At 47.6% G+C, this 26,221-nt stretch overlaps 1 protein-coding gene across 4 annotated transcripts in view; it reads right to left on the bottom strand.

Annotated features, from left to right (window-relative positions):
- LRCH1 (leucine rich repeats and calponin homology domain containing 1) overlaps positions 1 to 24,876 on the bottom strand; it is a 220,934-nt gene extending 196,058 nt beyond the window's left edge. For all 4 annotated transcript variants that reach the window (XM_027973552.2, XM_027973554.2, XM_027973551.3 and 1 more), the window contains exon 1: positions 24,343 to 24,876. In XM_027973552.2, the coding sequence (XP_027829353.1) occupies positions 24,343 to 24,637 (295 nt within the window). In that variant the 5' untranslated portion in view covers positions 24,638 to 24,876. The remainder of the gene's footprint in view (positions 1 to 24,342) is intronic.
- Between the last annotated feature and the right edge of the window lie 1,345 nt (positions 24,877 to 26,221).

Raw genomic sequence — 26,221 nt, 5'->3', positions numbered from 1 at the left:
GGTGATGAAGATACTCGAAAACGGTGCTCATGGCTTCACAACTCTGAATATGCCCAATACCACTGATTACACTCTTTAAATGAGTGGAATTGTATGGAATGCGAGTTACATCTCAAATAAACCTGTTTTTAAAAAAGAAAAAAAAAATTCAGAGCAGAAATCATTCTCTCCCGTCCTTTAATTTCAGACAACCTTGCTCCACTAGGGTAAAATTCAGGAAGGTTTAAAATCACCTCTCGAGATAAACAAAATTCTACAGTTGCACCATGCCATTTGAGAAGCTATTCCACCTCACCTTTGTTATTCCACTGTCCCTTCTCTAAAACTAACATCCCTTGCAGGTTCTACTCTTCCCCAGTGGATTTATTTCTCACATGCTCCCTTCTAACAGAATAAAAGGAAACACGGCTTTTGGTCAATCAATCTAATCAGAAACTTTCACTAACATCCTGCAGAGAATAAAAGACGGGACATAAAGTAGGAGCTCATCATGCCCAGAGGTGGTATTTCTAGGGGACCAAAGACCGGCTTTAATTTTGATGTCTCACTTATTAGCTCTCTGACCTTGAGGAAATCATTTAAGCTGAGCCTCAGTTTTTGGAGACCACAATATCTCACTTTTAGCAGGAGAATAATACAGTAAGCCACCTCTAGGACATGGCATACTAGAGGCACAATAAGAGCCCTCCATGTTTTCTCTTTTCTATGCTCATCAAGGAATTTTCGAGGGGTCGCTAAAGGGTGAGATGAGACCACACAAGTCAAACTGGATTTGAATCCCAGTTTCTGGGCTTCCCTAGCGGCTCAGATGGCAAAGAATCAGCCTGTAATGCAGGAGACTCGGGTTCGATCCCTGGGTCTGGCAGATCCCCTGGAGAAGGAAAAGGCTACCCACACCAGCATTCTGGGAAATTCCATGGACAGAGGAGCCTGGTGGACTACAATCCATGGGGTCACAAGGAGTCAGACACGACAACTAACCTTTTTTTTTTTTTTTTTTCACTTTTCTCCACTTAGTAGCTATGGGTGGCTATTTTTTCTGAGCCTCCATTTTCTAATCTGTGAAACAGGGAGAATGCATGTACTTATATCCTAAGATTACTTGGGGGATTAAATGAGAGAAATACTTAATACAGTACCTGACTCAAAACAAAAAAAAAGCTATTATCATTCTTCTTGTTGTTATCAATAACTGGAGAGAAAGGACATTAAGTTAAAGAACAATTAAGGATCAATTCAATCCCTTGTACCAAAATCCTGAAGTACGGAAAAGCTAGGGGTGAGTGAGGAGAGGGAGGCCGTGGTTGGGGGCATCACAGAAGAGGCAGGTGTTAAGACTGTGGGGTGACTGGCAGGGACTGGAAATCTGGAGTCTGATTTTTTGATTGTTCTGTTTTCTGTTGTGTTTTGTTTGGCACATGCAGAGAGGAAAAGGAGGGAGTGAGTGACAGTTGATCAATCATGTCCGTCTCTCTGCAACCCCATGGACTGTAGCCCGCCAGGCTCCTCTGTCCATGGGTTTCTCCGGGCAAGAATACTGGAGTGGGTTGCCATTTCTTTCTCCAGGAGTAAAGGGAAGACAAGATCAAAGGCAAAATAGAGGTGCTAAACCTGGAACATATGGGGACTGAGACAGAGGCAGCTGAAGCCACAAAGACTGGTGAGGAGGGTGAGGGGAAACCCGGTGGGTAAGAAGGGGCACGCTGGGTCCCAAAAGCAAATGACATGAGAGCTCTGCAGGGAAAGAGCCTCAAAGGAGGCGGAGTGGGGAGCAAGCCGGCTCAGGGCTATCACAAAGGAAGGCTGCAGGTGATACCTCATCATAGGGTCCTACGCTCCAGGGGACAAGCAAGGAGCCCACCAAAAGGCTCCCAGCAAAAGGCAGTTCTTTCTAATGATAGTGCACTTGGTGGGAATGGCAAATACTTTTAGAGTCTGGCGGACAGGTTACACCCTGGCTTCTGGAATCCTGGGCAAGCTGCTGGGCATCTCTGGGTCTTGGTATCTGGGCACCTTTCCCGAAGCCCGAGGGGAAGAATGTGATCAGGTCTGCAGGGTGTCTGGCACCCAACAGGTGCACAGCAATGCTCTTAGACCCTGGAGATCGTCAGTCAGCGCCATCCCGGGGATGCCCGGAAGGTCAGCTCAGTTTTAGTTTTTTCTATCAATAAACTAAAATGCCACTCATAAAGAGAATTAGAATATTTGATTTAGAGTGGCTACATGGACAGCTCAGCTTTCCTGGTAGCTCTGCTGGTAAAGAATCCACCTGCAGTGCAGGAGAGTGGAGAAGATCCCCTGGAGAAGGGATAGGCTACCCACTCCAGTATTCTTGGGTTTCCCTGGTGGCTCAGACAGTAAAGAATCTGCCTGCAATGCAAGAGACCCCGGTTCTATTCCTGAGTCAAGAAGATTCCCTGGAAAACGGATAGGCTACCCACTCCAATATTCTTGTCTGGAGAATCCCATGGACAGAGGAGCCTGGCGGGCTAGAGTCCATGGGGTCGCAAAGAGTCAGACACGACTGAGCGACTAAGCACAGCACAGCACATAGACAGTCAATAAGCTGTTTCAAAATAAAGAAAATGATGGTCAAAGAACAGAGAAACATCAGTCTTCAGATAGTAGGCGAGAATTCAGCCATAAAGCTCCAGTTATTCTGTGTTTTAAAACAGCTTATTGGCACTGCCCTGGTGGCCCAGTGGTTAAGGCTTTGCTTTCCAGCGCAGGGGGGTGCAAGATCGATCCCTGGTCAGGTAGCTAAGATCCCACATGCCTCTTGGGCAAAAAACCAAAACAGAAAACAGAAACAACACTGTAACAAATTCAATGAGAGTGCGAGTGAAAGTTGACCAGTCATGTCGGACTCTTTGCAACCCCATGGACTATACAGCTTATGGAATTCTCCAGGCTAGAATACTGGAGTGGGTAGCCTTTCCTTCTCCAGGGGATCTTCCCAACCCAGGGATCAAATACAGGTCTCCCACATTGCAGGCAGATACTTTACCAGCTGAGCCACAAGGAAAGCCCATTAAAGACTTTTAAAATGTTTCACATTTTAAAAAAAAGTAAAAACTTGAAAAGTTAAAAAAAAATAATGAAATAGCTTGTTATTCAGGGACAGCGCAGCAAGCAGAGAGCTAAAGAGGAATTGGTTGTTCTACTTCTCAAGTTGGATAATGCACACAGAAGCATTTTAAGTTTACCTTGCTGCTGCTGCTGCTGCTAAGTCACTCTGTGTCTGACTCTGTGCGACCCCATAGATGGCAGCCCACCAGGCTCCCCCGTCCCAGGGATTCTACAGGCAAGAACACTGCAGTGGGTTGCCATTTCCTTCTCCTTATTGAGGTACAATTAGTATATAACAAAACACAACCTTTTTACGTGCAGAGTGTGATGAGTTCTGACAAATGTATACTTACCCGTGCATTCACCGCTAACTCAAGACAGAAACTGCATCAGCCCTTGTACCTCCCCAGGTCATCACGTCCCCACCCCAGTCCCAGCTTCCTACCTGCTGCTGTCGCTAAGACAATTTCACTATCATCATTGAAGCCATGCTTACATTTTGTATAGACTCTTCTATGTATGCTGTATTTCATGATTTTAAAATGAGTGGTGTATTTGCCCACTAAAATTAACGACAAATGCCAAAGACCTTCCTGTGAGGGCTCCTTGGTGTGAAAGTTAAAAAGAGAAACCAGGGACTTCCCTGGTGGTCCAGTGGTTGGGACTTGGCGTTGCAATTCGAGGGTGAGGGTTTGATCCCTGTTCAGAGAGCTGGGATTGCACATGTCTCATGGTCAAAAAACCAAAAAACATAAACAGCGAAGGCAATTATGTAACAAATTCAATAAGACTTTTTTTTAATGGCCCACATTGAAAAAAATAAATCTTAAAAAAAAAAAAAAAAAAAGGAAGAGAAACCAGCCAAGCACTGTCATTCCATCAAAGAGCAGCAGTCTGGGCAGGGGATGGAGATGACCAGAATAAACTGCTCAGACCCTAAACCTGACTGAACTCAGTGACCAGAGGGCCTGGGCAAGTCACTTAACTCATCTCCATTTCAGCTTATCTTAAAACACGGTGCCTATGGTTCCATGAGTATCATGATCACATAATTTATCATCCAAATCAGGATGCATTATAAGGAGGTGCTATTATACATTAAGGGGCTTCCCAGGTGGCGCTAGTAGTGAAGAGCCCAGCTGCCAATGACGGAGATGTAAGAGACATGGGGTTCGATGCCTGGGTTGGGAAGATCCCCTGGAGAGGGGCATGGCAACCCACTCCAGTATTCATGCCTGGAGAATCCCACAGACAGAGGAGGCTGGCAGGCTACAGTCCATAGGGTCACAGACTCCGACACGAGTGAAGTGACTTAGCAGTCATTATACCTTAAGCCAGCACAAATGGTATCAACCAGACTGACTCCAGAAAACCTGGTCTGTAGGATACTTAGGAGCGTTCCATAAGAGCACCTCTTGTGATGTCCACAGTGACCTAAGGCTCTCTTGAGAAATGAGTGTTGCACAGAATCATACCAAGTGATACGTTTGAAAGCTGAAGTCTTTTGTCCTAAGGTGATGGGGTTCCCAATGTTTACAGTGGCATTATTTACAACTGCCAAAGTATGGAAGCAACCTAAGTGTCCATCAATAGATGAAAGGATAAAGAAGATGTGGTGTATATATACACAATAGAATACTGTTGTTTGGTGGCTAAGTCGTGTCTGACTCTGTGATCCCATGAACTGTGGCCCACCAGGCTCCTCTGTCCAGGGGATTTCCCAGGCAAGAATACTGGAGTGGGTTGCCATTTCCTTCCCTGGGGGATCTTCCCAAGCCAGGAATCAAACTAGAGTCTCCTGCATTGGCAGGAGGATTCTTTACCACTGAATCACCAGAGAAGTCCCCAACAGACTCAGTTCAGTTCAGTTCAGTCGCTCAGTCGTGTCCAACTCTTTCCGACCCCATGAATCGCAGCACGCCAGGCCTCCCTGTCCATCACCATCTCCCAGAGTCCATCGAATCCGTGATGCCATCCAGCCATCTCATCCTGGGTCATTCCCAACAGACTACTCAGCCATAAAAAAAGAATGGAATTTTACCATTTGCAGCAAAACAGATGGACGTGAAGGGCATTAAGCTAAGTGAAATAAGTCAGAGAAAGACAAACACTATATGATATCACATGGAGAATCTAAAAAATACAACCAACTAGTGAATAAAACAAAAAAGAAGCAAGAGTCCCCTTGGGGAGAGGGAATATAGGGGTAGGGAAGAAAAAGGTTATTATGGAATTACATGAAGTCATGGGTATGAAACTTTTGAAAAGTGTAAAGCACTACAGAATTTAAAGAATCTTTCATTCAATTAAAAAAAAAAAAAAGGTGATGGGGCTTATCCAACCCAACTGTGTTAAGAGATCACAAACAAGGAGACCTGGCTGACAGAGAAGAGGAGGGTTCTAAGAGAACCTCTGAGGCCACTGAGACCAGAGGGTGTGCACACTGAAAATATGAACCAACCTTAAACCCTGGCAGCCTGATGGTGAAAACACTGAGCTGGGCTAGCCTGTCTTTGTCATTCAGTCTCTAAAAATGCAGACATTAAGGGCACTGCCAAGGCACATTACCTTGGAACTCCCACGGTGTAAATTTCATATTGAGAAATCAAGTCTTCATTAACATACCGATTCCGAGGACTTTAGGGGTTAGGGGGGCGAGGGGGAGCAACAGCAAGTCTTCACAGCTGCCAAGTGAATTTCATAAAATAGATCAGACTTTGGCACATTAGAACACATAAAGTTATGGCAGAGTGCCCTTCAAAGTACTGCACAGACGCAAGAAAGCATTCATTGCAAATATCTGAAAAAACCACGGCGGAAAGTTTATTACAAGACGACAGCCACTGGAAGGACTGGTACAACTAAAATTAACTTTGATTTATCCAGGCTTTCTAAAGACTGAAAACTGCACATAATTGCCTTAAATTGCATGCAGAGATTATCATCCTCACCTTCTAAAGGAACTGAACAAAGAAAGATCTGTTTGCCTTCAACTGCACAATCAGATTCCTTTGAATTAGATTGATTTGCATTAACAAAAAATTTTGGTTATTTAGCCATAAGCTATGCTGCCATTTTAGTCAAAATGGACTGCTGTGTTATTTCACTTATAAGATTATAAAAGCAACTAATCAATGCATTGAAGGATCTTCATTACAAAATAAAATGCATGTTTAGAAATCAACTCAACGATTGTTATTACAAAAAAAAAAACAACATTGAGAATGTAAGTACTCCTACTGTAGAGGGAACGCTCTAGAAAGTATCTTACTTGATGACTCACTCAAAGACTATTCATTCATTTCTCACTGCAGGGAATAAAATCAAGTAAATTTTAAATAGGCTGTTCAATTAAGTTACGGGCTATAAAGTCTAACAAAATTTCATAACAAAACCAAAAATCTGAAGGTGTACTTAAATTTTTAAATAATAGAAATGTCGGAGGATTTTTTTTTTTAATGAGTATTGGTGCTTGCTGGAAAGCACAATTCTTAGAAATGGAGCTGATAATTGGCCACTGGAAACTGGTGAGTATCAGGACTAGAACTCCCCAGGCATCCACCTGGATCCTCTGTATCCACTCGTTTTAACGGGAGATGAGAGTCTGGAGTGGAATCTGACTCATCAGTCTCTGAGTCACCCCAGGGACTACCTATCAAAATGCTCTGGGCTTGATTCTCAACGCAAACTCTCGTCCACGGATCCATAGCTCCAGCTCTGAATACGCAGCAACACTACAAGAGAGCCCAGCCCAGGAGAAGAAAACTTAACTCCTTCTTCCCTTCGAGCTTCTTGGTTGGCCTAGTAACTAAACTGCTATCCAACAATGGGAAAAAAACTAATTTCCTACATATAGGAGCTCATAAATATAAGATACTGAAAGAAGCAACCAAAACAGACAGCTTTATATATATTTTAGATGCCCAACCCCTCAAAAAAAAAAAAAAAACAGTAAACCTCTTAAAAATTGACAAGACAAATGAGTTTGGACTTGGGGTAGGAAATGAGTGAAGACCCTGAATTCTTCTCTTCCCTCTTTGCTATGGAGGGTATCTCTGTGTCTCTTTTGGTATCTCTTTCACACGAGGTGTTTAGCTCCAGTTTTCAGGGAGACAAAGGAGGCCAGAATGTTTTTAAAGTAACTTTAGTTCAAAACTGTGGGGCTGGAGAAGACTCTTGAGAGTTCCTTGGACTGTAAGGAGATCAAACCAGTCAATCCTAAAGGAAATCAACTCTGAATATTCCTGGGAAGAACTGATGCTGAAGCTGAGGCTCTAATACTTTGACCACCTGATGCGAAGAGCCAATTCATTGGAAAGATCCTGATGCTGGGAAAGACAGAAGGCAAAAGGATACGTGGACAGGAGAGGACGAGATGGTTAGATAGTGCCACTGACTCCATGCACATGAATTTGAGCAAACGGTGGCTCAGAAAGTAAAGAATCTGGCTGCAACGTGGGAGACCTGGGTGCAAGCTCTGAATCAGGAAGATCCCTTGGAGAAGGGAATGGCAACCCACTCCAGTATTCTAGCCTGGAGAATCCCATGGACCTAGGAGCCTGGTGGGCTACCAGTCCATGGGGTCGCAAAGAGTCGCACACGACTTAGCAACTAAACAACAACAGCAAAGTTCAAAATAATCAATATGCCAAAGTGGCCTATTTTAGGGGTGGCAGATTCCGCTCCTATTAATGGCAAGAGCCTCCGGCACTTCTTCAGCCCGAGTTCTGATTCCAGCTTCAGCTCTGGCTCTACCAGCTCTGCAAAGGTACTCATCCTTGCATAGCTGATGTCTCCTTCTGGCTGCAAGGACACTACCTGCCTTGCAAGGGGCCATTGGCAGGACTAAAAGAGGAAATAGCCTGAAGGACCCTGGACCCAGACCATCTCCCCTTGTGGTTCCCGTATCAGTAACTTCGGGGTGATGCTGAACCTATCAGCAGGCCTTGGGTGTAATGCCTTCTGATTAAAGTTCAAACCAGATGCTGGACACCAGGAAAGCAAGAAAAGCAATCACATGTTGAAATCTACATATTCATTCTTTAATCTCTGCATCCTCACAGACATGTTCTCATTCCTTGGAGAAGTGTTTGAGAAATGAATGGAAAACACATAAAAACTCAGAAGATATAGTCTTGGCTCAACGACTTAACTAGTAACACAACCCAAGGAAAACCATTTCACCATCTAATCCGGGTTTCCTTACACCTAAGATCTGAATATTTAGCCCTGGAAGAATAAATAATACCTACTCTCTGTGTGCTAAGTTGCTCAGTCATGTCTGACTCTTTGCCACCCCATGGACTGTAGTCTGCCAGGCTCCTCTGTCCAGGGGATTTCCCAGGCAGGGATGCTGGAGCAAGTAGCCATTCCCTTCCCCAGGGAATCTTCCCAACCCAAGAATTGAACCCAGGTCTCCTGCACTGCAGGCAGATTCTTCACCATCTGAGCCAGTACCTACTCTACCATCTTCCAAAGACTGTCAAAAGAATATAAATAATGCTTATACACAGTGCAACCAGGTATCCTGAAGCTTTCTGGATATCACAATCTTTTCATTAGTGTCACAATATTTCTAGGAATTTAGTCTTTCTGTGCCTTAGAAGACTGAATCTCTTTTCTAAAGATAACGGACTGTGATCATAATAATGGCAAATGTCAGTGCCAAGCATTGATCTGAGCACTTTACACATATTTTCATTCATTTCCTCTGCACAATAATCCTAGGATCATGATCCCTCATTGCAAGACAAGGAAACTGAGGCTCAGGGAAGTTAAGCACTAGCCATGCTCTTGTGAAACCAGGACTGAAAGCCAGCCACGTGTGCCCTTAGCCACTATGCCAACGACAGGCCGATGACACCCAGTTATTTATCTTACTGAAGACAAACTACGACACGCCAACCCTTGGGAATCTAGACAAGCAAGTGACATCTACTGATCACTCACTTAAGCCAAGCCCAAATTCTGCTCTGGGGACTGTATCTCACCTCCCCGCAACAGTCCTGAGGGGAAAAGAGTATTTTTTTAAATTAATTAATTTATTTTAATTGGAGGCTAATTACTTTACAATACTGTGGTGGTTTCTGCCATACATTGACATGAATCAGCCATGGGTGTACATGTGTCCCCCATCCTGAACCCCCGTCTCACCCCCTCCCATCCCATCCCCCTGGGTTGTCCCAGTGCCCTGGCTTTGAGTGCCTGTTTCATGCATCGAACTTGGACTGGTGATCTATTTCACATATGGTAGATGGGGATACCAGAGCACCTGACCTGCCTCTTGAGAAACCTATATGCAGGTCAGGAAGCAACAGTTAGAACTGGACATGGAACAACAGACTGGTTCCTAATAGGAAAAGGAGTACGTCAAGGCTGTATATTGTCACCCTGCTTGTTTAACTTCTATGCAGAGTACATCATCAGAAACGCTGGGCTGGAATCAAGATTGCTGGGAGAAATATCAATAACCTCAGATATGCAGATGACACCACCCTTATGGCAGAAAGTGAAGAGGAACTCAAAAGCCTCTTGATGAAAGTGAAAGAGGAGAGTGAAAAAGTTGGCTTAAAGCTCAACATTCAGAAAACTAAGATCATGGCATCCGGTCCCATCACTTCATGGCAAATAGATGGGGAAACGGTGGAAACGGTGTCAGACTTTATTTTGGGGGGCTCCAAAATCACTGCAGATGGTGACTGCAGCCATGAAATTAAAAGATGCTTACTCCTTGGAAGAAAAGTTATGACCAACCTAGATAGCATATTGAAAATCAGAGACATTACTTTGCCAACAAAGGTCCGTCTAGTCAAGGCTATGGTTTTCCAGTGGTCATGTATGGATGCGAGAATTGGACTGTGAAGAAAGCTGAGCACCAAAGAATTGATGCTTTTGAACTGTGGTGTTGGAGAAGACTCTTGAGAGTCCCCTGGACTGCAAGGAGATCCAACCAGTCCATTCCGAAGGAGATCAGCCCTGGGATTTCTTTGGAGGGAATGATGCTAAAGCTGAAACTCCAGTACTTTGGCCACCTCATGTGAAGAGTTGACTCATTGGAAAAGACTCTGATGCTGGGAGGGATTGGGGGCAGGAGGAGAAGGGGACGACAGAGGATGAGATGGCTGGATGGCATCACTGACTGGATGGACGTGAGTCTGAGTGAACTCCGGGAGTTGGTGATGGACAGGGAGGCCTAGCGTGCTGCGATTCGTGGGGTCGCAAAGAGTCAGACACGACTGAGCGACTGAACTGAACTGAACTGAATGTACATGTTTCAATGCTGTTCTCTCAAATCATCCCACCGTCTCCCTCTCCCACAGAGTCCAAAAGTCTGTTCTATACATCTGTGTCTCTTTTGCTGCCTCGCATATAGGGTCATCATTACCATCTTTCTAAACTCCATATATATGCATTAGTATACCATATTGGTGTTTTTCTTTCTGGCCTACTTCACTCTGCATAATAGGCTCCAGTTTCATCCACCTCATTAGAACTGATTCAAATGTATTCTCTTTAATGGCTGAGTAATACTCCACTGTGTATATGTACCCCAGCTTTCTCATCCATTCATCTGCTCATGGACATCTAGGTTGCTACCATGTCCTACTGTAAACAGTACTGCGATGAACACTGGGGTACACGTGTCTCTTTCAATTCTGGTTTCCTCGGTGTGTATGCCCAGCAGTGGGACTGCTGGGTCGTATGGCAGTTCTATTTCCAGTTTTTTAAGGAATCTCTACACTGCTCTCCATAGTGGCTGTACTAGTTTGCATTCCCACCAACAGTGTAAGAGGGTTCCCTTTTCTCCACACCCTCTCCAGCAATTATTGTTTATAGGCTTTGATAGCAGCCATTCTGACCGGCATGAGATGGTACCTCATTGTGGTTTTGATTTGCATTTCTCTGATAATGAGTGATGTGGAGCATCTGGAAAAGAGTATTCTCACCATCAACAAATCACACACCTGGGGACTTGCCTGGTGGTCCAGTGGCTAAGACTCCACACTCCCAGTGCCAGGGGCCCGGGCTCGATTCCTAGTCGGGGAACTAGACCCCACACGCCACAACTAAAAATCCTGCATGGCACAACTAAGACCCTACGCACCCAGATAAATAAACATTAAAACAAATTGCCCACCTGAAGTTCAGCAAGACTCAGTAATTTGCTACAAATTCTAAAATTAATAATTTGGGGGAATAATATGTAAAAAATGCACCAACTAGGCAGAGGAGCGTTTCCATCCCTGCCCGTCTCCTGCACGGGGCATTTCCCAGACCAACTCATCTCAGGTCTGGATGCCTCACTGAGCCCCAGAGCTGACCCCTGACTTATGCCCACCTGAGGTTCCCGGGTTGCTCAGGGGTAAAGAATCCATCTACCTGCGCAGGAGACATATGAGATGTGGGTTCGATCCCTGAGTCAGGAAGATATCCTGGAGAAGGAAATGGCAACCCGCTCCAGTATTCTTGCCTGGGAAATTCCACGGACAGAGGAGCCTGGGGGGCTACAATTCACGGGGTCACAAAGAGAACCGGGGACAGGACTGAGTACGCACGCACAGGACTGAGCCAGCACAACAGCTGGCTCCCCGCACTGCGTGGAAGGGACACCCGGTCTGCTGGGCCACTGACCAAGGGGCCTGGGAGGGAGGTGGGCTTTCTGACATTGGGTCAGAACAGCCTCAGGGAAGAGAGCAATCGCCATTGCTCTGAAATCGCAATTTCAGAGCGATCGCCAAGAGGCAAGAGTTTCACATCCTGATACAGAATTCCGTGTCAGAAGGGAGTCTGCATTTTTCCAAAGAAACACCGTGAACACAAAGGCCCAGCTCTGCCAGGGTTAAAGGGAGGGTTGGCGAGGGAACCAAACCACCACTTGCTACTTTATTTCCACAGGAAAATGGATTCCAAGTGCTGAGAAAAGTCGTGCTCTGACAGGCGGCTGTGGACCTCCAGGCCTGAGTCTGGGTGGGACTGCCCCATGCGTCTGTCAGTACTTTGGGATCCAATTTACATGGAGCCCAAGCATGTCCTCCAAACCACATGCTGTAAAATCCTGAACTAACACGTTTAGTCTGTAACCGCGCTTCGTTTCCTATCTTACTCTCCCCAGCTTTGGACCACATGTTATTAAAGGTTTCACAGTATTTTTTTTTTTCTTTTAGCGTCCTTCTTCCTGGATGGTCTGGGTGGGGCTGACCTGAGAAATCTAAGGAGGGAGGGAGTTTCCTGGCTGGGAGGTGCCCACCACCCTGCTGTATGACCTTGGGCAAGTGGCTTAAGCTCTCTGAGCCTCAGTGTCCTCAGCTATTAAATGAGGGAGAGATGTGAAGGGGTGATTTCTAGTTATCTAGAAACTCCCTCTTCAGGCTACAGTGGTCAAGAAAGGCATTTCAGAGGCAGCTGGATTTCAACCGGATATCGGAAGTTGGGTGGAACCCAGCTGACAACTGGGAAGGTAAGGAGACACTGAACTCCTACTACAGTTAAAACAGAACACTCAGCAAGAATTAAGCGAGGAAATGTATATATTACATATATTTAATATATCTGTTTACATATAAAGGACATGGAGCAATGCATGACACAGGAAAGCACTTGATGGTGTTGCTATCGTTGTTATAACCATTGTCTTCACAACAGGATTCAGTATCCATTGTTCCCATTTTATAGGTAAGACATCAGTTCACAGGAAACTGATACTCCTAGTTTAAGTTATCTGAGTGACACAGTTAATAATCGACAATACCAAGATTTGGACCCTGGTCTTTGAGGCTCAAGAGAGCTGATTTTTAACCTCTAAGCTACACAATGGGGAAGACAGTCCCTTAGGCTAAGGACTAAAAGGCTTTTTCTGAAAATGACACTTAAGTTACTGAGAATACATTACTTTCGGGGCTTCCCAGATGGCTCAGTGGTAAAGAATCCACCTGCAATTCAGGAGACTCGAGTTGGATCCCTGAGCCAGGAAGATCCGCTGGAGAAAGAAATGCCAAGCCACTCCAGTATTCTTGCCTGGAAAGTCCCATGGACAGAGGAGCCTGGTGGGCTGCAGTCCACTGGGTCGCAAAAGAATCAGACATATCAGCAACAAAACAGCAGCAGTGCTTTCAAATGATACTTTAGTCCTTATCCAATTCTGCAAAATCTATACGGACAACTATATCTCTATTTTTTTGTAATCATTCACAGCTGCTGCCTTTGCTAGGTGCTCAAAACCTGTTTACTTTCACTTCAATTGTTAACTTCAAGCAACATTTGATACAACAAAGCTCCCACCTGTCCCTCTCAGAAAGCATGACAACTCGACCTCTGGATGTAATCTGGCTTATCAAACACTTGGCAAACACTGAAGAAAGTAATCTTACCTGTTGAAAAAGAATAACTCTAGGGACCCACCAACCACCAAAAAGATTCTAAATTTGAGCGAGGTGGTGGGGAGAAGGGGGACCCAGACTTTATTCAGAGTCACCCATTTTTAAGTGTGTACGTGGCCCCTTCCTTTTACAGTACATCAGGTACTCAGAAACATTTACTGTGGGGAATAAGACAGGCATGGCCCAGGCCTCCTGGGAGGGCAGGCTCACACAGCACAGTCACTTTATCCAGGCCAGGAGGAGTGTGTGCTGGGCTGAATCGTGTTCCCCCAGATTCGTGCATCGAAGCCCCAGTCCCTCGAAACATGATCTATTTGGAGATGAGGCCTCTCAAGTTGCATAACCACTCATAACGCTATACGAGTGGGTTATGGGCGGGCACTAATTCAGTGTGACTGGTGTCTTCATAAGAAGAGGAAATATGGGCCCACAAGGAGACAGCAGGGACACTCAAGGACAGAGGAAAGGCCACAGGAACACAGGGGCAGGCTGGCCACCAACAAGCCAAGGAGAGATGCCTCGGGAGAAACCAGCCCCGCCGACACCGTGACTTTCGACTCTCAGCCTCTAGAACGGTGAGGAAATAAACCTCTGTTAAGACACCCAGTCTGCGGTACTCTGTTACTGCAGCCTGAGCCAACCAGCAGAGTGGGGCGAAGGCTGAGAAGCAAGAAGATGCGGTGTGAAAACAAAAAAGAAGGTGAGGACCAAAAAAACGGCATCAGATCAGCAAACCGTGCGTCCTGGCAGATCCAAGATGACGGACTGAAAGTGCAGGGACTGAGAGACGGCTGCGAGTAGGAAAGAGGAGAGGAGCAGCGCACTGATGTTAATCTAGCACTTTCTGTCCCTCGTATGGAGGGCGCACACAAAACTAAGGGAAAATCCCTGCCGGGCCAGACCTCACAGGCCAGCCAAGGAGGAAAGTTTAAGCATGGGGAAAGCACCAGAGAGGAAGGCAATGATTAACAAAAAAGCACCATAAGGAAATAATGCCAACGTGTCTTAAAGCTGCGCCCGATTCTGTGCTCAGATTTGCATGAAAGGGCTGCCAGGGAGCCCCCTATCTTGAGGAGGCTGGGGACTAGCCTGAATGGGAGTGGGGTTGAGTAGACTCATCCAGGGTAGAAGGGCTTCCCTGGTGGCTCAGGTAGTAAAGTGTCTGCCTGCAGTGAGGCAGACCTGGGTTCGATCCCTAGGTTGGGAAGATCCCCTGGAGAAGGCAATGGCAACCCACTCCAGTACTCTTGCCTGGAAAATCCCATGGATGGAGAAGCCTGGTAAGCTACAGTCCGTGGGGTCGCAAAGAGTCAGACACAACTGAGCAACTTCACTTTCAGGCTTTTCCAGGGCAGAAGGTGGGGAGGGGGAGCGGGGAGGCGAGGGAAATGACCTGGAAAAGGGAAATGGGGCAATGGGAAGGAAGGCCAAGTCAGGCAGTCTGCAAGGGGAGATGCTATCTTTGAACACATCGTGGCTGCCTGCAGAGAGAATGAGGACATAGAGGGGTGGGATGGCGGTGGGAGGGAGGCTCAAGGGGCAGGGGACATAAGCATCCACAGAACTGGTCCACACTGTGGTACCGCAGACACCAGCACAACACTGTAAAGCAGTTAGACTCCAATAAAATAAATACATAGAATTTTTTTTTTAAAAAAAAAAGGAACATCAGAGGAATACCTTGGATGGCAAAACTCCATGGCCAGAGCTGCAGAGGTTAGCTGTCAAAAGCAAGACCACAGGAGAAGCCAGAGGATTAAGAAAACCAAGATGGGGCTTTCCTCTGCCCCTCTGGGGAGAACAGTGAAGGGGAACCTCAAGGCTCACTAGGTCAGAGAGATACGGACTGTGTTTCGAATCACATGGTCTTAGGGCCCCACCAGCAAAGAGACTGAGGTAGCACAGCAGAAGGAAGAAAGCAAATATCAAAGAAGATTTCCAAAATCATAAATCCTGACCCTGGAACATTCTGGAAGGGTTCCAGGTACCATAAATTAACCTGGCTCAGTATCAATCTCCTATGAACACAGGAGCAATAATTTCTCAGCAACCCCAAATTAAAACATTTCTATGATGCAAACCAAACACTGCTTGCCTCCAATTTTTTTTTTTTTTTTTGTCCCAGTATCCCTCCTTTATGGCTAGTGGAGGACCCAGATAGGAAAAAGTAGGAGCCCACCCAGAAATCTGACTTTCAGAAAGGCATCTCACTTCTACTTGCTTGCAGTAAAAGCAAGAGAAGCCAAATTCTCACAGTTCTTCGACTTTCTATCCATGTAAACAATCTCAGTCGATTTTTGAATTACTTTGTGGGAACAGATGGTTTCCAAATGTACGACTTCTTACTACAGTATATGGAAGCAATATTACTGAACTCTGAAATTAAGATGAAGAGAACACAGACGCGCTTCAGGCCTGCGTCTCTATTGGCAGGCCTAAGGCTTACATGGAATCCTGACCATTCTTTTCTTTTTTTTCTTTCTTTTCTTTCTTGCCTTTTTTCTTTTTTTGGTTAAACAATTCACACCACATACATACAAAAACTTCTCTAAACTATCATAGCAACTGACAATTCTGCTGCAAAAAACCTTCCATGCCACACACAAAAAATAGTAGCAATAAAACAGAAGCCTCTTGACTTCCTATAAATTATACATCGGCTATGTAAATATAGTTGGGTTTCGGGTCTTACATCCTTAAGCCTTTTATGATAGGGACTTCCTGGGGGGTGCTATTGGTAAAGAATCTGCCAGGGTGCAAGAGACACGGGTTCAATCCCTAGGTCGGGAAGATCCCCTGGAGAAGGACATGGCAACTCACTCCCGTATTCATGCCTGGAAAATCCTCCCATGGACAGAGGAGCCTGGCGGGCTACAGTCATGGGGCCGCAAAGTCAGACACGACTGAGCACACACATAATTTTATATTTGAAATAAACATCACAGTTAACTCCAAATCACCTGAATTCCAACAAGTGACATCATCACTGAAAGAGCTCACAAATCGTGATCATGGTAGCAGTACCAGACCTAAGCCCAGGCCAGTTTTCCCCAATGCCTTTCTAAGGCAGAAGTCTAATTTTCCAAAAAGCTAAGCCAAATCCAGCAAGTAGCATCACAAACAGAATTCTGTGAGGCACAGACAAAAGTTCAAGTCATGTGACCCCACCGATGACCCCATAAGCACCTTAAGCAGAGTTCATAGCATTTCTGCCACTTAAATCGCCAAGTCTCTGGAAAAGCGGACTCAACACAGCACCAGGAGGAGATGACTTTGGGAAGATATTAAGAGAGAATAAATGCTGCCCAGCATAAATATAAAAAGTGTTTATACCTATTATCTCTAGCCAAAGAAATTTATATAGCAAATGAAAAATTTGGTGCCACAAAACTTTCATACAACAAGAAATTTGTAGCAATAGTAAATGCCTCCACACCACTTATAAACTGTACATAAATAAAGGCATCGGATATGTAAATATAGTTGGGCTTTCTTTTTTGGCTAAGCAAATCACACACATATAAATGTATATAGATATAAGTATACAGATCTGTGTGTATGTCTGTGTGTTAGTTGCTCAGCCATGTCCCACTGTTTGCAACCCCACGGACTGTAGCCCACTAGGCTCCTCTGTCCATGGGATTTCCCAGTCAAGAATACTGGAGTGGGCTGCCATTCTTTTCTCCAGGGGATCTTCTCAACCCAGGGATCGAACCCAAGTCTCCCACACCGTAGAAAGATTCTTTACCGTTTGAGCACCAGGGACGTCCAAGTATAGAGATATATACTGATTAATACAGGTATATAAATACACTTATGCTGCTGCTGCTGCTAAGTCGCTTCAGTCATGTCCGACTCTGTGTGATGCTATAGACGGCAGCCCACCAGGCTCCTCCATCCCTGGGACTCTCCAGGCAAGAACACTGGAGTGGGTTGCCATTTCCTTCTCCAGTGCATGAAAGTGAAAAGTGAAAGTGAAGTCACTTAGTTGCCTCCGAGTCTTAGTGACCCCATGGACTGCAGCCCCCCAGGCTCCTCCATCCATGGGATTTTCCAGGCAAAAGTACTGGAGTGGGGTGCCATTGCCTTCTCCGATATAGGTATAGGTAAATAGTTATATCTATGGATACAGGTCGATAGATATAGATAGGTAGATATGAAAAAGGGGGAAAAATAGAAAAGTACACGCAAAAGAAGGAAGCAACTGTGTTTAAATATTGATAAGTAATGACAAAGTTGAGTAACAACTTCTAAGCCTTTGTTCACATCAGCAGGACAGCAAGAGCAAAGGTAATTAACCTCTGCACCAATCAACACTAACATGGATTTCAAAAGGTACCTTACCCTTTAAATGCTTAAAACCACAGAACTGCTAAACCACAGTATGAAAAATTTAAGTTGCAACAGAACTGAAAAAAAAAATTCTTAGTCAACAATTGAAGTTAAAACATTTAAATAATGGGGTTATGCCAAATTTTTGCCTAATAACTGACACTCACCAAAAAAACAAATAAGATGTCGCAGTGACTAACAAATTAGCCGGTGGAATACTTTCAATGATGAGGGTCAAACCCTGGGCTGACCTTTATAAACTGGCACGGCTCAAAACCTCCCAGAGGTTTTATGGCCTATGGTTGTATGCTGTTATTCTGGAAACATGATTATCATGTTCCTGCCTTTTCAATAAAGAGCAGCCCATGATGCAAGCAATGAGAATGCAGGCGTGTTTGTCGAGACTGTTCCTGCCACACACACAAACGTGGGAGAGCACGCGTGGCTGTGGTGCAGAGCCACCAGGCACACGGAGGCCTGGCAGCACTAACAGCTTTTACTACTGGAAGTCCTCTAAATGGCAACCCGTCCCAGTGTTCTTGCCTGGGAAATCCCACGGACAGAGGAGCCGGGCAGCTACAGTCCATTAGGTCACAAAGAGTTGGACATGATTGAAAGATTAAACCACAGTGAAACAGGGGCTTCCCTGGTGGCTCAGCGGTAAAGAATCTGCCTGCCAATGCAGGAGACACTGGTTCAGCCCCTGGTCCTCGAAGATCCCCTGGAGAAGGAAATGGCAACCCAGTCCGGTATTCTTGCCTGGAGAATCCCATGGACAGAGGAGCCTGGCGGGCTACAGTCCATGGGATTGCAAAGAGTCAGACACAACTTAGTGATTAAACTAAGTCAGATACAACTTAGTGACAGTGAAACCGATCAACAACAATAATAAAAGGGAGGAAAAGCTGTGACTCCTTGTTTTTGAAGTATTAATAGTCAGAATACACGTGATGAACAGAGCCACTTAAATGAGAGTGACTACCACTATAAATGATCGTTATGGCACAGTGACTAATCAGTTCAACAGCAGAAACATAATTTGAAACAAAGCGTATCTACAAAAGAACATCACGTTCTACGAAAACACATGTGACTTCAAGTTTCATTACATTCATAATGAAAAATCTTTACGGCCAAAAGTACGGAATAGTTTTTGAGACCAGATAGATTTCATCAAGTCTTGGGTGCATCCCAGTAACTAAAGGAAGCTAATATCCCAAGGATTCAGTTGGGACAGAATGGGAGTGGGGCAGGGGGACTCAGGCTTCAACAGAGAAGCCACAAATCTCAGAGAAGAGTCTTTGCCTCTGCAGATATTTGAGAGAGGTGTCGCAGACAGACCAGGGCCTTAGCCCCACAGGCTGACATATCCCAGGCCCCAGCCATCCGCAGTGCCCTATAGGATCCTAAGAGCCCTGTGCCACGTCACCCCATTGCATGGTGACGGCGGGGTGAGAGCTCGTGACCAGAGGTCCCGGCCTCAACACCCGTCTCACGTACACACACAGCAGATCTCGGACTGTCAGGCACACCCCACGTTCACACCATCTTTCCAACCACAGAATGTGCATGCAGACTTCTATCCACAACCAAGCCAGCCTACAAAACCTCACCCAAACCCCACCTCAAGCTAGCAGAGTCTCTCCTAGCCAGCTTAACTAAAATGACCTTTTTTCTGAATTTTGCAAACAATGTCTCCTTGTGCCACCCGCGTCGCACCTTGAGGTCCCCACGGCTTCCCGGTTCCTGTGGCTGCCCCAGCAGCAGCCCCGGCGGCCTGGCCCACCTGCTCCCCTCTGCTGATGTCCAGTGGTTTTATTTCTGTCCTTCTGTCTAAGGTAGGATACCAGGACTTCAAACCCTGTTCCTTTCCACATTTGACAGGGGGAATTGAAGGCTGTGTATCACATTTTTCGTATTTTGTTTTGAAATTACAGGATGCAAAATAAAGGGGGCATCCCTGGTGGCTCAGTGGTTAAAAAAAAAAAAAAAATTCACCTGCCAAGGAAGGAGACACAGGTTGGATGCCTGATCTGGGACGATCCCACATGCCTTGGAACAACTAAGCCAGTGGGTCACAACTGTTGAGCCTGCGCTCTAGAGCCCGGGAGCCGAAACGATGGAGCCCACATGACCTCGAGCCTATGCTCTGCCACGAGAGAGGCCACCGCCAACGAGAAGCCCCCGCCCGGCAACTGGAGGGGAGCCCCCACTTGCTGCAACCAGAGAAGAGGCCGTGCAGCAGCGAAGACCCAGCACAGCCGAAAGCAAATAAACACATAAATAAAAAATTATATATGCATACATATATATTTAAAGAAGACGCAGGGATTTTACTTTTAAAAAAGGTCACTTTGCATCTCGTGTGCTCCTGTGGTGTCTTACTCTCTGCACCTCCTCCAGCACCCGCACTGGCACACACAGGACCTCATTGAGTAATTTCTCATCTGTACTCCTGCCTGGGCAAGCCCTGCACTTCCCATACCGCCTTTCCTGCCTCCAGCCACCCCCAAAAAAGATATCAGCAATAACACACCCCACTCTCTCGTTAATGCAACCAGCTTTCAACAACTTCTGTGCATCGGATCCAAGATTTTCCTTTTCATTTTCCAGGACCTCCAGCAATCAGCCTCAGACAGACTCTTTTCTTACTCCCCTTTTCAATTCACTTCATTTCAGTCATACAAACACCCTTTGGAACCTCCTTATCCCCAAATGACACTATTTAATAAATCAGCACTAGAACAACAACAACAAAAAGTCTGCTTTCCCAATGAACGTATTTGTGTACTTTTTTCTCAGACCTGACTTTCTGCTTCAGTTCATATTTATCACTACCATTTGTGCTATTTTACAAGCTACTGAAAGTCACCTTTAATACAAGGCAGCATGCATATTTCTAAATCAAGATAGCGTACATCTCCTAGAAGTCTTCCCAGTTCATCCTTCAAAACCTGTTTCTTCAATTATCTCCTCCCTCACCCACAAGGAGAATGAAAACTCCATCAGAAGGGGTCAAGGGAGTCTCTGTTGGTCTCTGCTGTATCCTTGGTGCCTCGAACAGTGCCTGGCACTGAGCGGTGCTCGGTGGGAACTTGCAGAACCAATGGTGGTTGAATGAGCCTCCAGGTAGCCTCCTGGATCCTACTCCTCTCCACCCCTTCCCTGTGCGCGTGTGTGCCGAGTCGCTTCAGTCGTATGCAACTCACTGCAACTGTAGCCCTCCCCAGGCTCCTCTGTCCGTGGGATTTCCCAGTCAAGAATACTGGAGTGGGTTGCTGTTTCCTCCTCCAGAGATCAAACTCACATCTCGTAAGTCTCCTAAACCGGCAGGCAGATTCTTTACCGCTAGCACCATGGTCAAGAACACACATGCTAGAGTGAAATCATCAGGGTTCCATCCCTGGTTTAGCATTGAAGTAGAGCGATGACCTTGAGCATGTATTACTCAACTCTCCCCAGGAGATCTGAACAGGAGGATCTAAACGGGCTTCTCACAAGGACCCAGGAGGGTGATGCAGAGCCCAGTCCAAGAGCTCATCGTGGCTCTTCTTCCATTTCAGCCAGGGTCACCTGTGCCAACACACAGCCCTTCTTTCCCCAGCTCACCAGCCAGAAGTCTAGATCCTGACAACCAAACTATTTGCACTCAAATATGAGTAAACTGACTGGCTCAAAGTAAGGGGGAAGGCCTGAGAGTGTTGGGTTTTTTTTCCTATGAAAGGGATGTATGCATTTGATTAACAGAGCTTAAACATCTATTGAGCAGCCCTGGGCTTCTATATTTCCATGTTTACATCTGGGTTTTCAACTCCTGGCCAGATAAGCTACATTGCCCAAGAGGGCAGTTCTGCTTAGGGTGGCTGCCAGAAGGGTTACTTTTACAAGGCATAAACCAAATGGCCTGAATTAGACAACTGAACAGGGAGATAAAGCTTTCTCTGTCACTCCCTGTCTTACAAAATTTATGAAAAAGTCCACTTGACATCTTAGGTCTTTAAGGATCTTCGCGTGTCCTTTCGATTTTAAGAGATGTTCTGCAAACTAAATATGAACCCCAGAGAATCCACTGTCTTTATTGTATATGTTACTACTCAGACACTCCACTCTTCTAAAACTCTTTATATGCAGGAAATGTCAGCACTGCACACTGGAGGTAATTTTAACTCTTGCTTTATTTCGAGTTTTGCTCTTCCAAATAAGGAACAGTGCTCTGGGTAAACAGAGCAAAGGGCAGAACACAACTGGTTTACACCCAGCTTTGACCTGAGGCAAAAATGTTTTTGCACAAGCAACTCTTTAACACATTTGGGTCATGAAATTTCATGTAAAGGAGCTGTCACATTGACTACTCTTGACGTCAAGAGTTTTCCTAACTTCCTACAAACTCCAGTGACATTCCTCCTCCAGTCATTAACTGCCTTTGTCCGTAGGAAGTTAACCCTGATGGCTCAGATGGTAAAGACTGTCTGCAAAGCAGGAGACCCAGGTCCGATCCCTGGGAAAGGGAATGGCTTTCCACTCCAGTATTCTTGCCTGGAGAACTCCTTGGACAGAGGAGCCTGGTAGGCCCAGTCCATGGGGTCTCAAAGAGTCAGACACGACTGAGGAACTAACATTTTCAGTTCACTGTCACTAAGGTTAAGCCTCCAAGATTTAACTCGTTAGCATTTTCTGCACACAAAACATGTGCAAGTGAGGTTTCAAATTAAAAACTTGCAGAACTCACAACCACAGCTCACCACAAACAAGCAAAGGGAGGACAGTGGAAATGGTGTTTTAAACACCACCATGCTTCACACTGTTAGGTCTGAACTGAAGAGGTCGTCTCTGCTTTTAAAAGCACCGGTCTTCTCCAAGAAACACCAGTAGGGTGAACTCCAAGTTCACCCAACTTTGAAATAAAGGTCAGAAGCAGAGAAACACTATTCAGTGCCTCCTTCTGAACATACAGACACAGATTATTATTGGTCCTGCCAGCTCCATTTTCATATCCAATGAAATAAATATCCTGCCAGCTACATTTTTGGCAGTCATATCCAATCCTGCCATAGCTCACCTTACAATCTGCCGCAAAAGGGAGGTCCATCTTAACAATGGATTTTTTTTCTAAGTTAATGATTCAGGCAATTCTTGGAATAACTTCCACTTGAGAAACTGCATCTAAGTGGTCCGATCACGAATCTCCCCAGCTGTTGACAACTCAACTCTGGAAATTCCCTCCTTTTTGCCCATTCCTGACTATCCCTAGATCCAAACTGCAAAGTTTAATGACCCCAAAGAGTGCTTTCTGCCTCTAGTGAACTCAGAATTCTTGTCTAAATATTCATTAGAACTCTTAATAAACGTCCACTGAATTAAAGAGGGGAGCGCTGGAATCTAGCTCCAAAAGGCTACTGTCTGCCCCCTCTCCCCACCCCCACCCTCCCGCAGTATCTGGAGCTTGACAGTCAAGCCATCCAGGATCCCAGGGGTCTGACACTCGGCCTATGACGCAATGACTGTCAGGAGGTCTGATCGGTGGTTCCCAAGTGGGGTACCCACTGCTCTGGGAAATGCTGGGCGGCAAGATACAAACCCTCCTCCAAAGAACTGAAACCAGACGGTGGGGAACCCAGGCAGTTCTATCAGGATCCCAAGGCCCGAATCTCATTCCACCACCCTCCTTCCTGTTTATAGATCCTGCTCCAGTAACTCCAACTACCAAAGGGAAAGCCGACCTCTCAGAAATATGTCAACACATGACATAACTTGAAAACGCTGTATGCTCATTGGCGCGAGTTACAACTTGTCGGGCTCACGGATGGAAACCGGCGCACTTTAATTACTTTTTTTTTTTTTTAAAGTATACCCTGCCGTCTCTTCCAGGGCCCCCGCAAAGATCGGATTACTGAGTAAGAGGTAGCCTCGGTGGCACGACCAAATCGCGTGGGCGGCGAGCTGGAGGCAAAGAACCAGCGAGCGGACAGCCGGGCGAAGCGGCTGCAATTCAATTTCGCGACCAGAGCCGCCGCTCCCTCCTCACACAGACGCAGGAAGAGGAAGCCGCGGGCACAAGTTGCCTGATCGCTCGGTGGTGTCGCCGAGGGGGGCCCGGCGGAACCGCGGCGGTGCCCTCGGGTCGGCGGAGGGCGCGCCACCTTTGTCTAGAGGCTTCCCAACCCGGACGGGCGGCGCCTCAGCGCAAAGAGGGCTTTCGCCCGGGTCGGAGGCGCAGACGCGGCGCCCGGGTCCCCAGCCCCTGCGCCGGGCCCAGGAAGCGGCCGCAGCCGCCCGAAACCTCCCACTTCCACTGCGCGCACGCGACGCGCCCGCAAGTCCCAGCCCCGCGGCCACTTCCCCGGCGCAGCAGCGGCAGGGGGGAACCCACGCGCCCGCGGGCTCGGCAGCCCGGAGCAGCCCCGCTCTCCTCGGGCCGGACCGCCCACGCGGGTCGCTGCCTCGGGACAGCACGGGCCGCTGGACCCCCCGGTCAGGCCAGATCGCAGACTGGCAACCGCGCCGGGGAAGGCACGACAGCCCGCCAGACACCCACACCCACCGCCCGCGCTCGGCCCTCTCTCACCTGCCTGCACCGTGTCCGAGAGGTCATGGGCGGGGGCCGCGGTCCTGGGAAATTCCTTCAGCTTCCTGGCACTGAGGTTCAAGCCCCCGGAGTTGGCCGCTTCCTCCAGCGCGCGCTCCAGCCCCCGGTTCAAGGGCAGGTTGAAGCCCCCGCCGCCGCCGCCGCCGCCTCCCGCGGCCCCGCCGCTAGCTCCGGTCCCTCCGTGGTGGTGGTGGTGGGGATGATGATGGGGGTGCAGCGTAGCCACCGACAGGGCAGGCACGAAAGGTTGGGGTTCGCTTCCCGGCGTCGCCATCTTCTCCCGGGCCCCCCCGCCCCGCCGCGCCGCTCCTGCGGGGGGAGGTCACACCTTCCCCCCCCACCCCCGGAACGGGAGACGACAGCCCGGGGCCAAGTCCCCGCGGCGCTCCGCAGAGAGATGCCGGAGGAGGGGCGGAGGGTGTGGCAGGCGCGCGGAACCGGGAGCCGAGAGGCGGAGGCGGCCGTGGCAGCGCGGTCTCGAAGGTTTCCTGTCCCCGGGAAGCTAAGGACTGCAGCGGCGGCGGCGGCGGCGGCGGCGGGCAGCGCGCATGTGTCTCCTCCCGCCCCTGCGCCCTCCTCCCGGCTGCTCTCCCCTCCTCCGCCGCTCGCTCTCTGCTCCGCCTTCCCGCGGAGCCGTCAGTCCAGCCCCGAGCCTGCCTCCGCCGCCCCGGGCGCGGGCCCCGGCTGCTGCCGCGCGCCGGCGCCGGGCTGCCCCTGCACTCGCTTGGGGCTGGACGCGGGGAGATCACGGGGTAGGCGAGAGGCTCTCTCAATTCTGCGAATTATTCGGATTCTTTGACCTCGAGTCCCCTCCCAACCCCCAGAGGCAGTGTTTCACGGTAGGATCAGGCTAACAGACGACCCCCGCCCCTAGCACCTGGGCACCTCCAGTGGGCCAGACGCTGGTCTCCGTAGTCGGCGTTCGTGATCTCAAGGCATCCAGGGAACCCCGTGAGCGGAAAAATTGTTTCCCTCAGCCCACAGAGGAAGTGAAGAAACCCGTCTGAGGTCACCCAGGCAGTCAGAGGCGGAGCTGGGTTTGAAAGGAGAGCCTTCAGGCTCCAGGGTTGCACTCCTTCTGTAAACGCCAGGGCTGGACGCCGCTGCGAACAGCTTAGGAGTGGAGCAGAGGATTTTCTGAGCGATGGCAGAAAAGTACAGGCACAGAAAGGAGGAGTTTTCAAAATGCAGGTCGTTTCTATGGTGGTCGTGTGAGGAAGAGGGGCTGGCTGTGGCTGGCTGAGCCCGGAATTGGGTGGAGCTGGAGGGGTCAGAAAGGCAGTGACCCCAACTATAAAATAACTCGGTCCGGGTTGGAGCCTGCGCACAGGTATTCGTCAAGGTGACCTTGTGAGCTTCTTCGAGCCCCTGTGGGGCATGGGAGCTGACGTCCCAGTCTGCAGTTGAAATCACCTTCTGCCCAGACCAACACCAAGGGCATCAGAACTTCTGACAGCATACGAGTAGAACAGTTGGAAGGTTAATAAAGTCCCCCTCCTTTCTGAAGTTTCGGTTCCATCTCTCTAAGGCTCTATACCCAAGTTTTGAGCAGCGACCTTGTGAGGGACTTAGCTAGGGGAAGAGGATGCGGGTCAAATAAGAAAATAATTCAACCCTTGGTGGAGGGGGAGATGGTGTTTTAAGTGGTGATGGGGAACGGTGATGGATCTAAAGTACCGCATGATCCATGTCACTTGCACTGACTGCGCGCTAAGTAGCCCTTGATTCCTACAGGATTCTAGGGTGAGTTCAAAGTTCTAACCTCGGAGGAGGAGACAAGCGCCACCTGCTGGTATCCCCCGCCAAAACCTCCTCTCACCAGCTCCTTTTTCGCCCCTCTGCCCCTCAGATTTTTTTC

This window comes from Ovis aries, chromosome 10 (genome assembly GCF_016772045.2).
Source record: "Ovis aries strain OAR_USU_Benz2616 breed Rambouillet chromosome 10, ARS-UI_Ramb_v3.0, whole genome shotgun sequence".
In the NCBI taxonomy this organism is placed as follows: Eukaryota; Metazoa; Chordata; class Mammalia; order Artiodactyla; family Bovidae; genus Ovis; species Ovis aries.
This window is presented reverse-complemented; position numbering and strand designations above follow the sequence as displayed.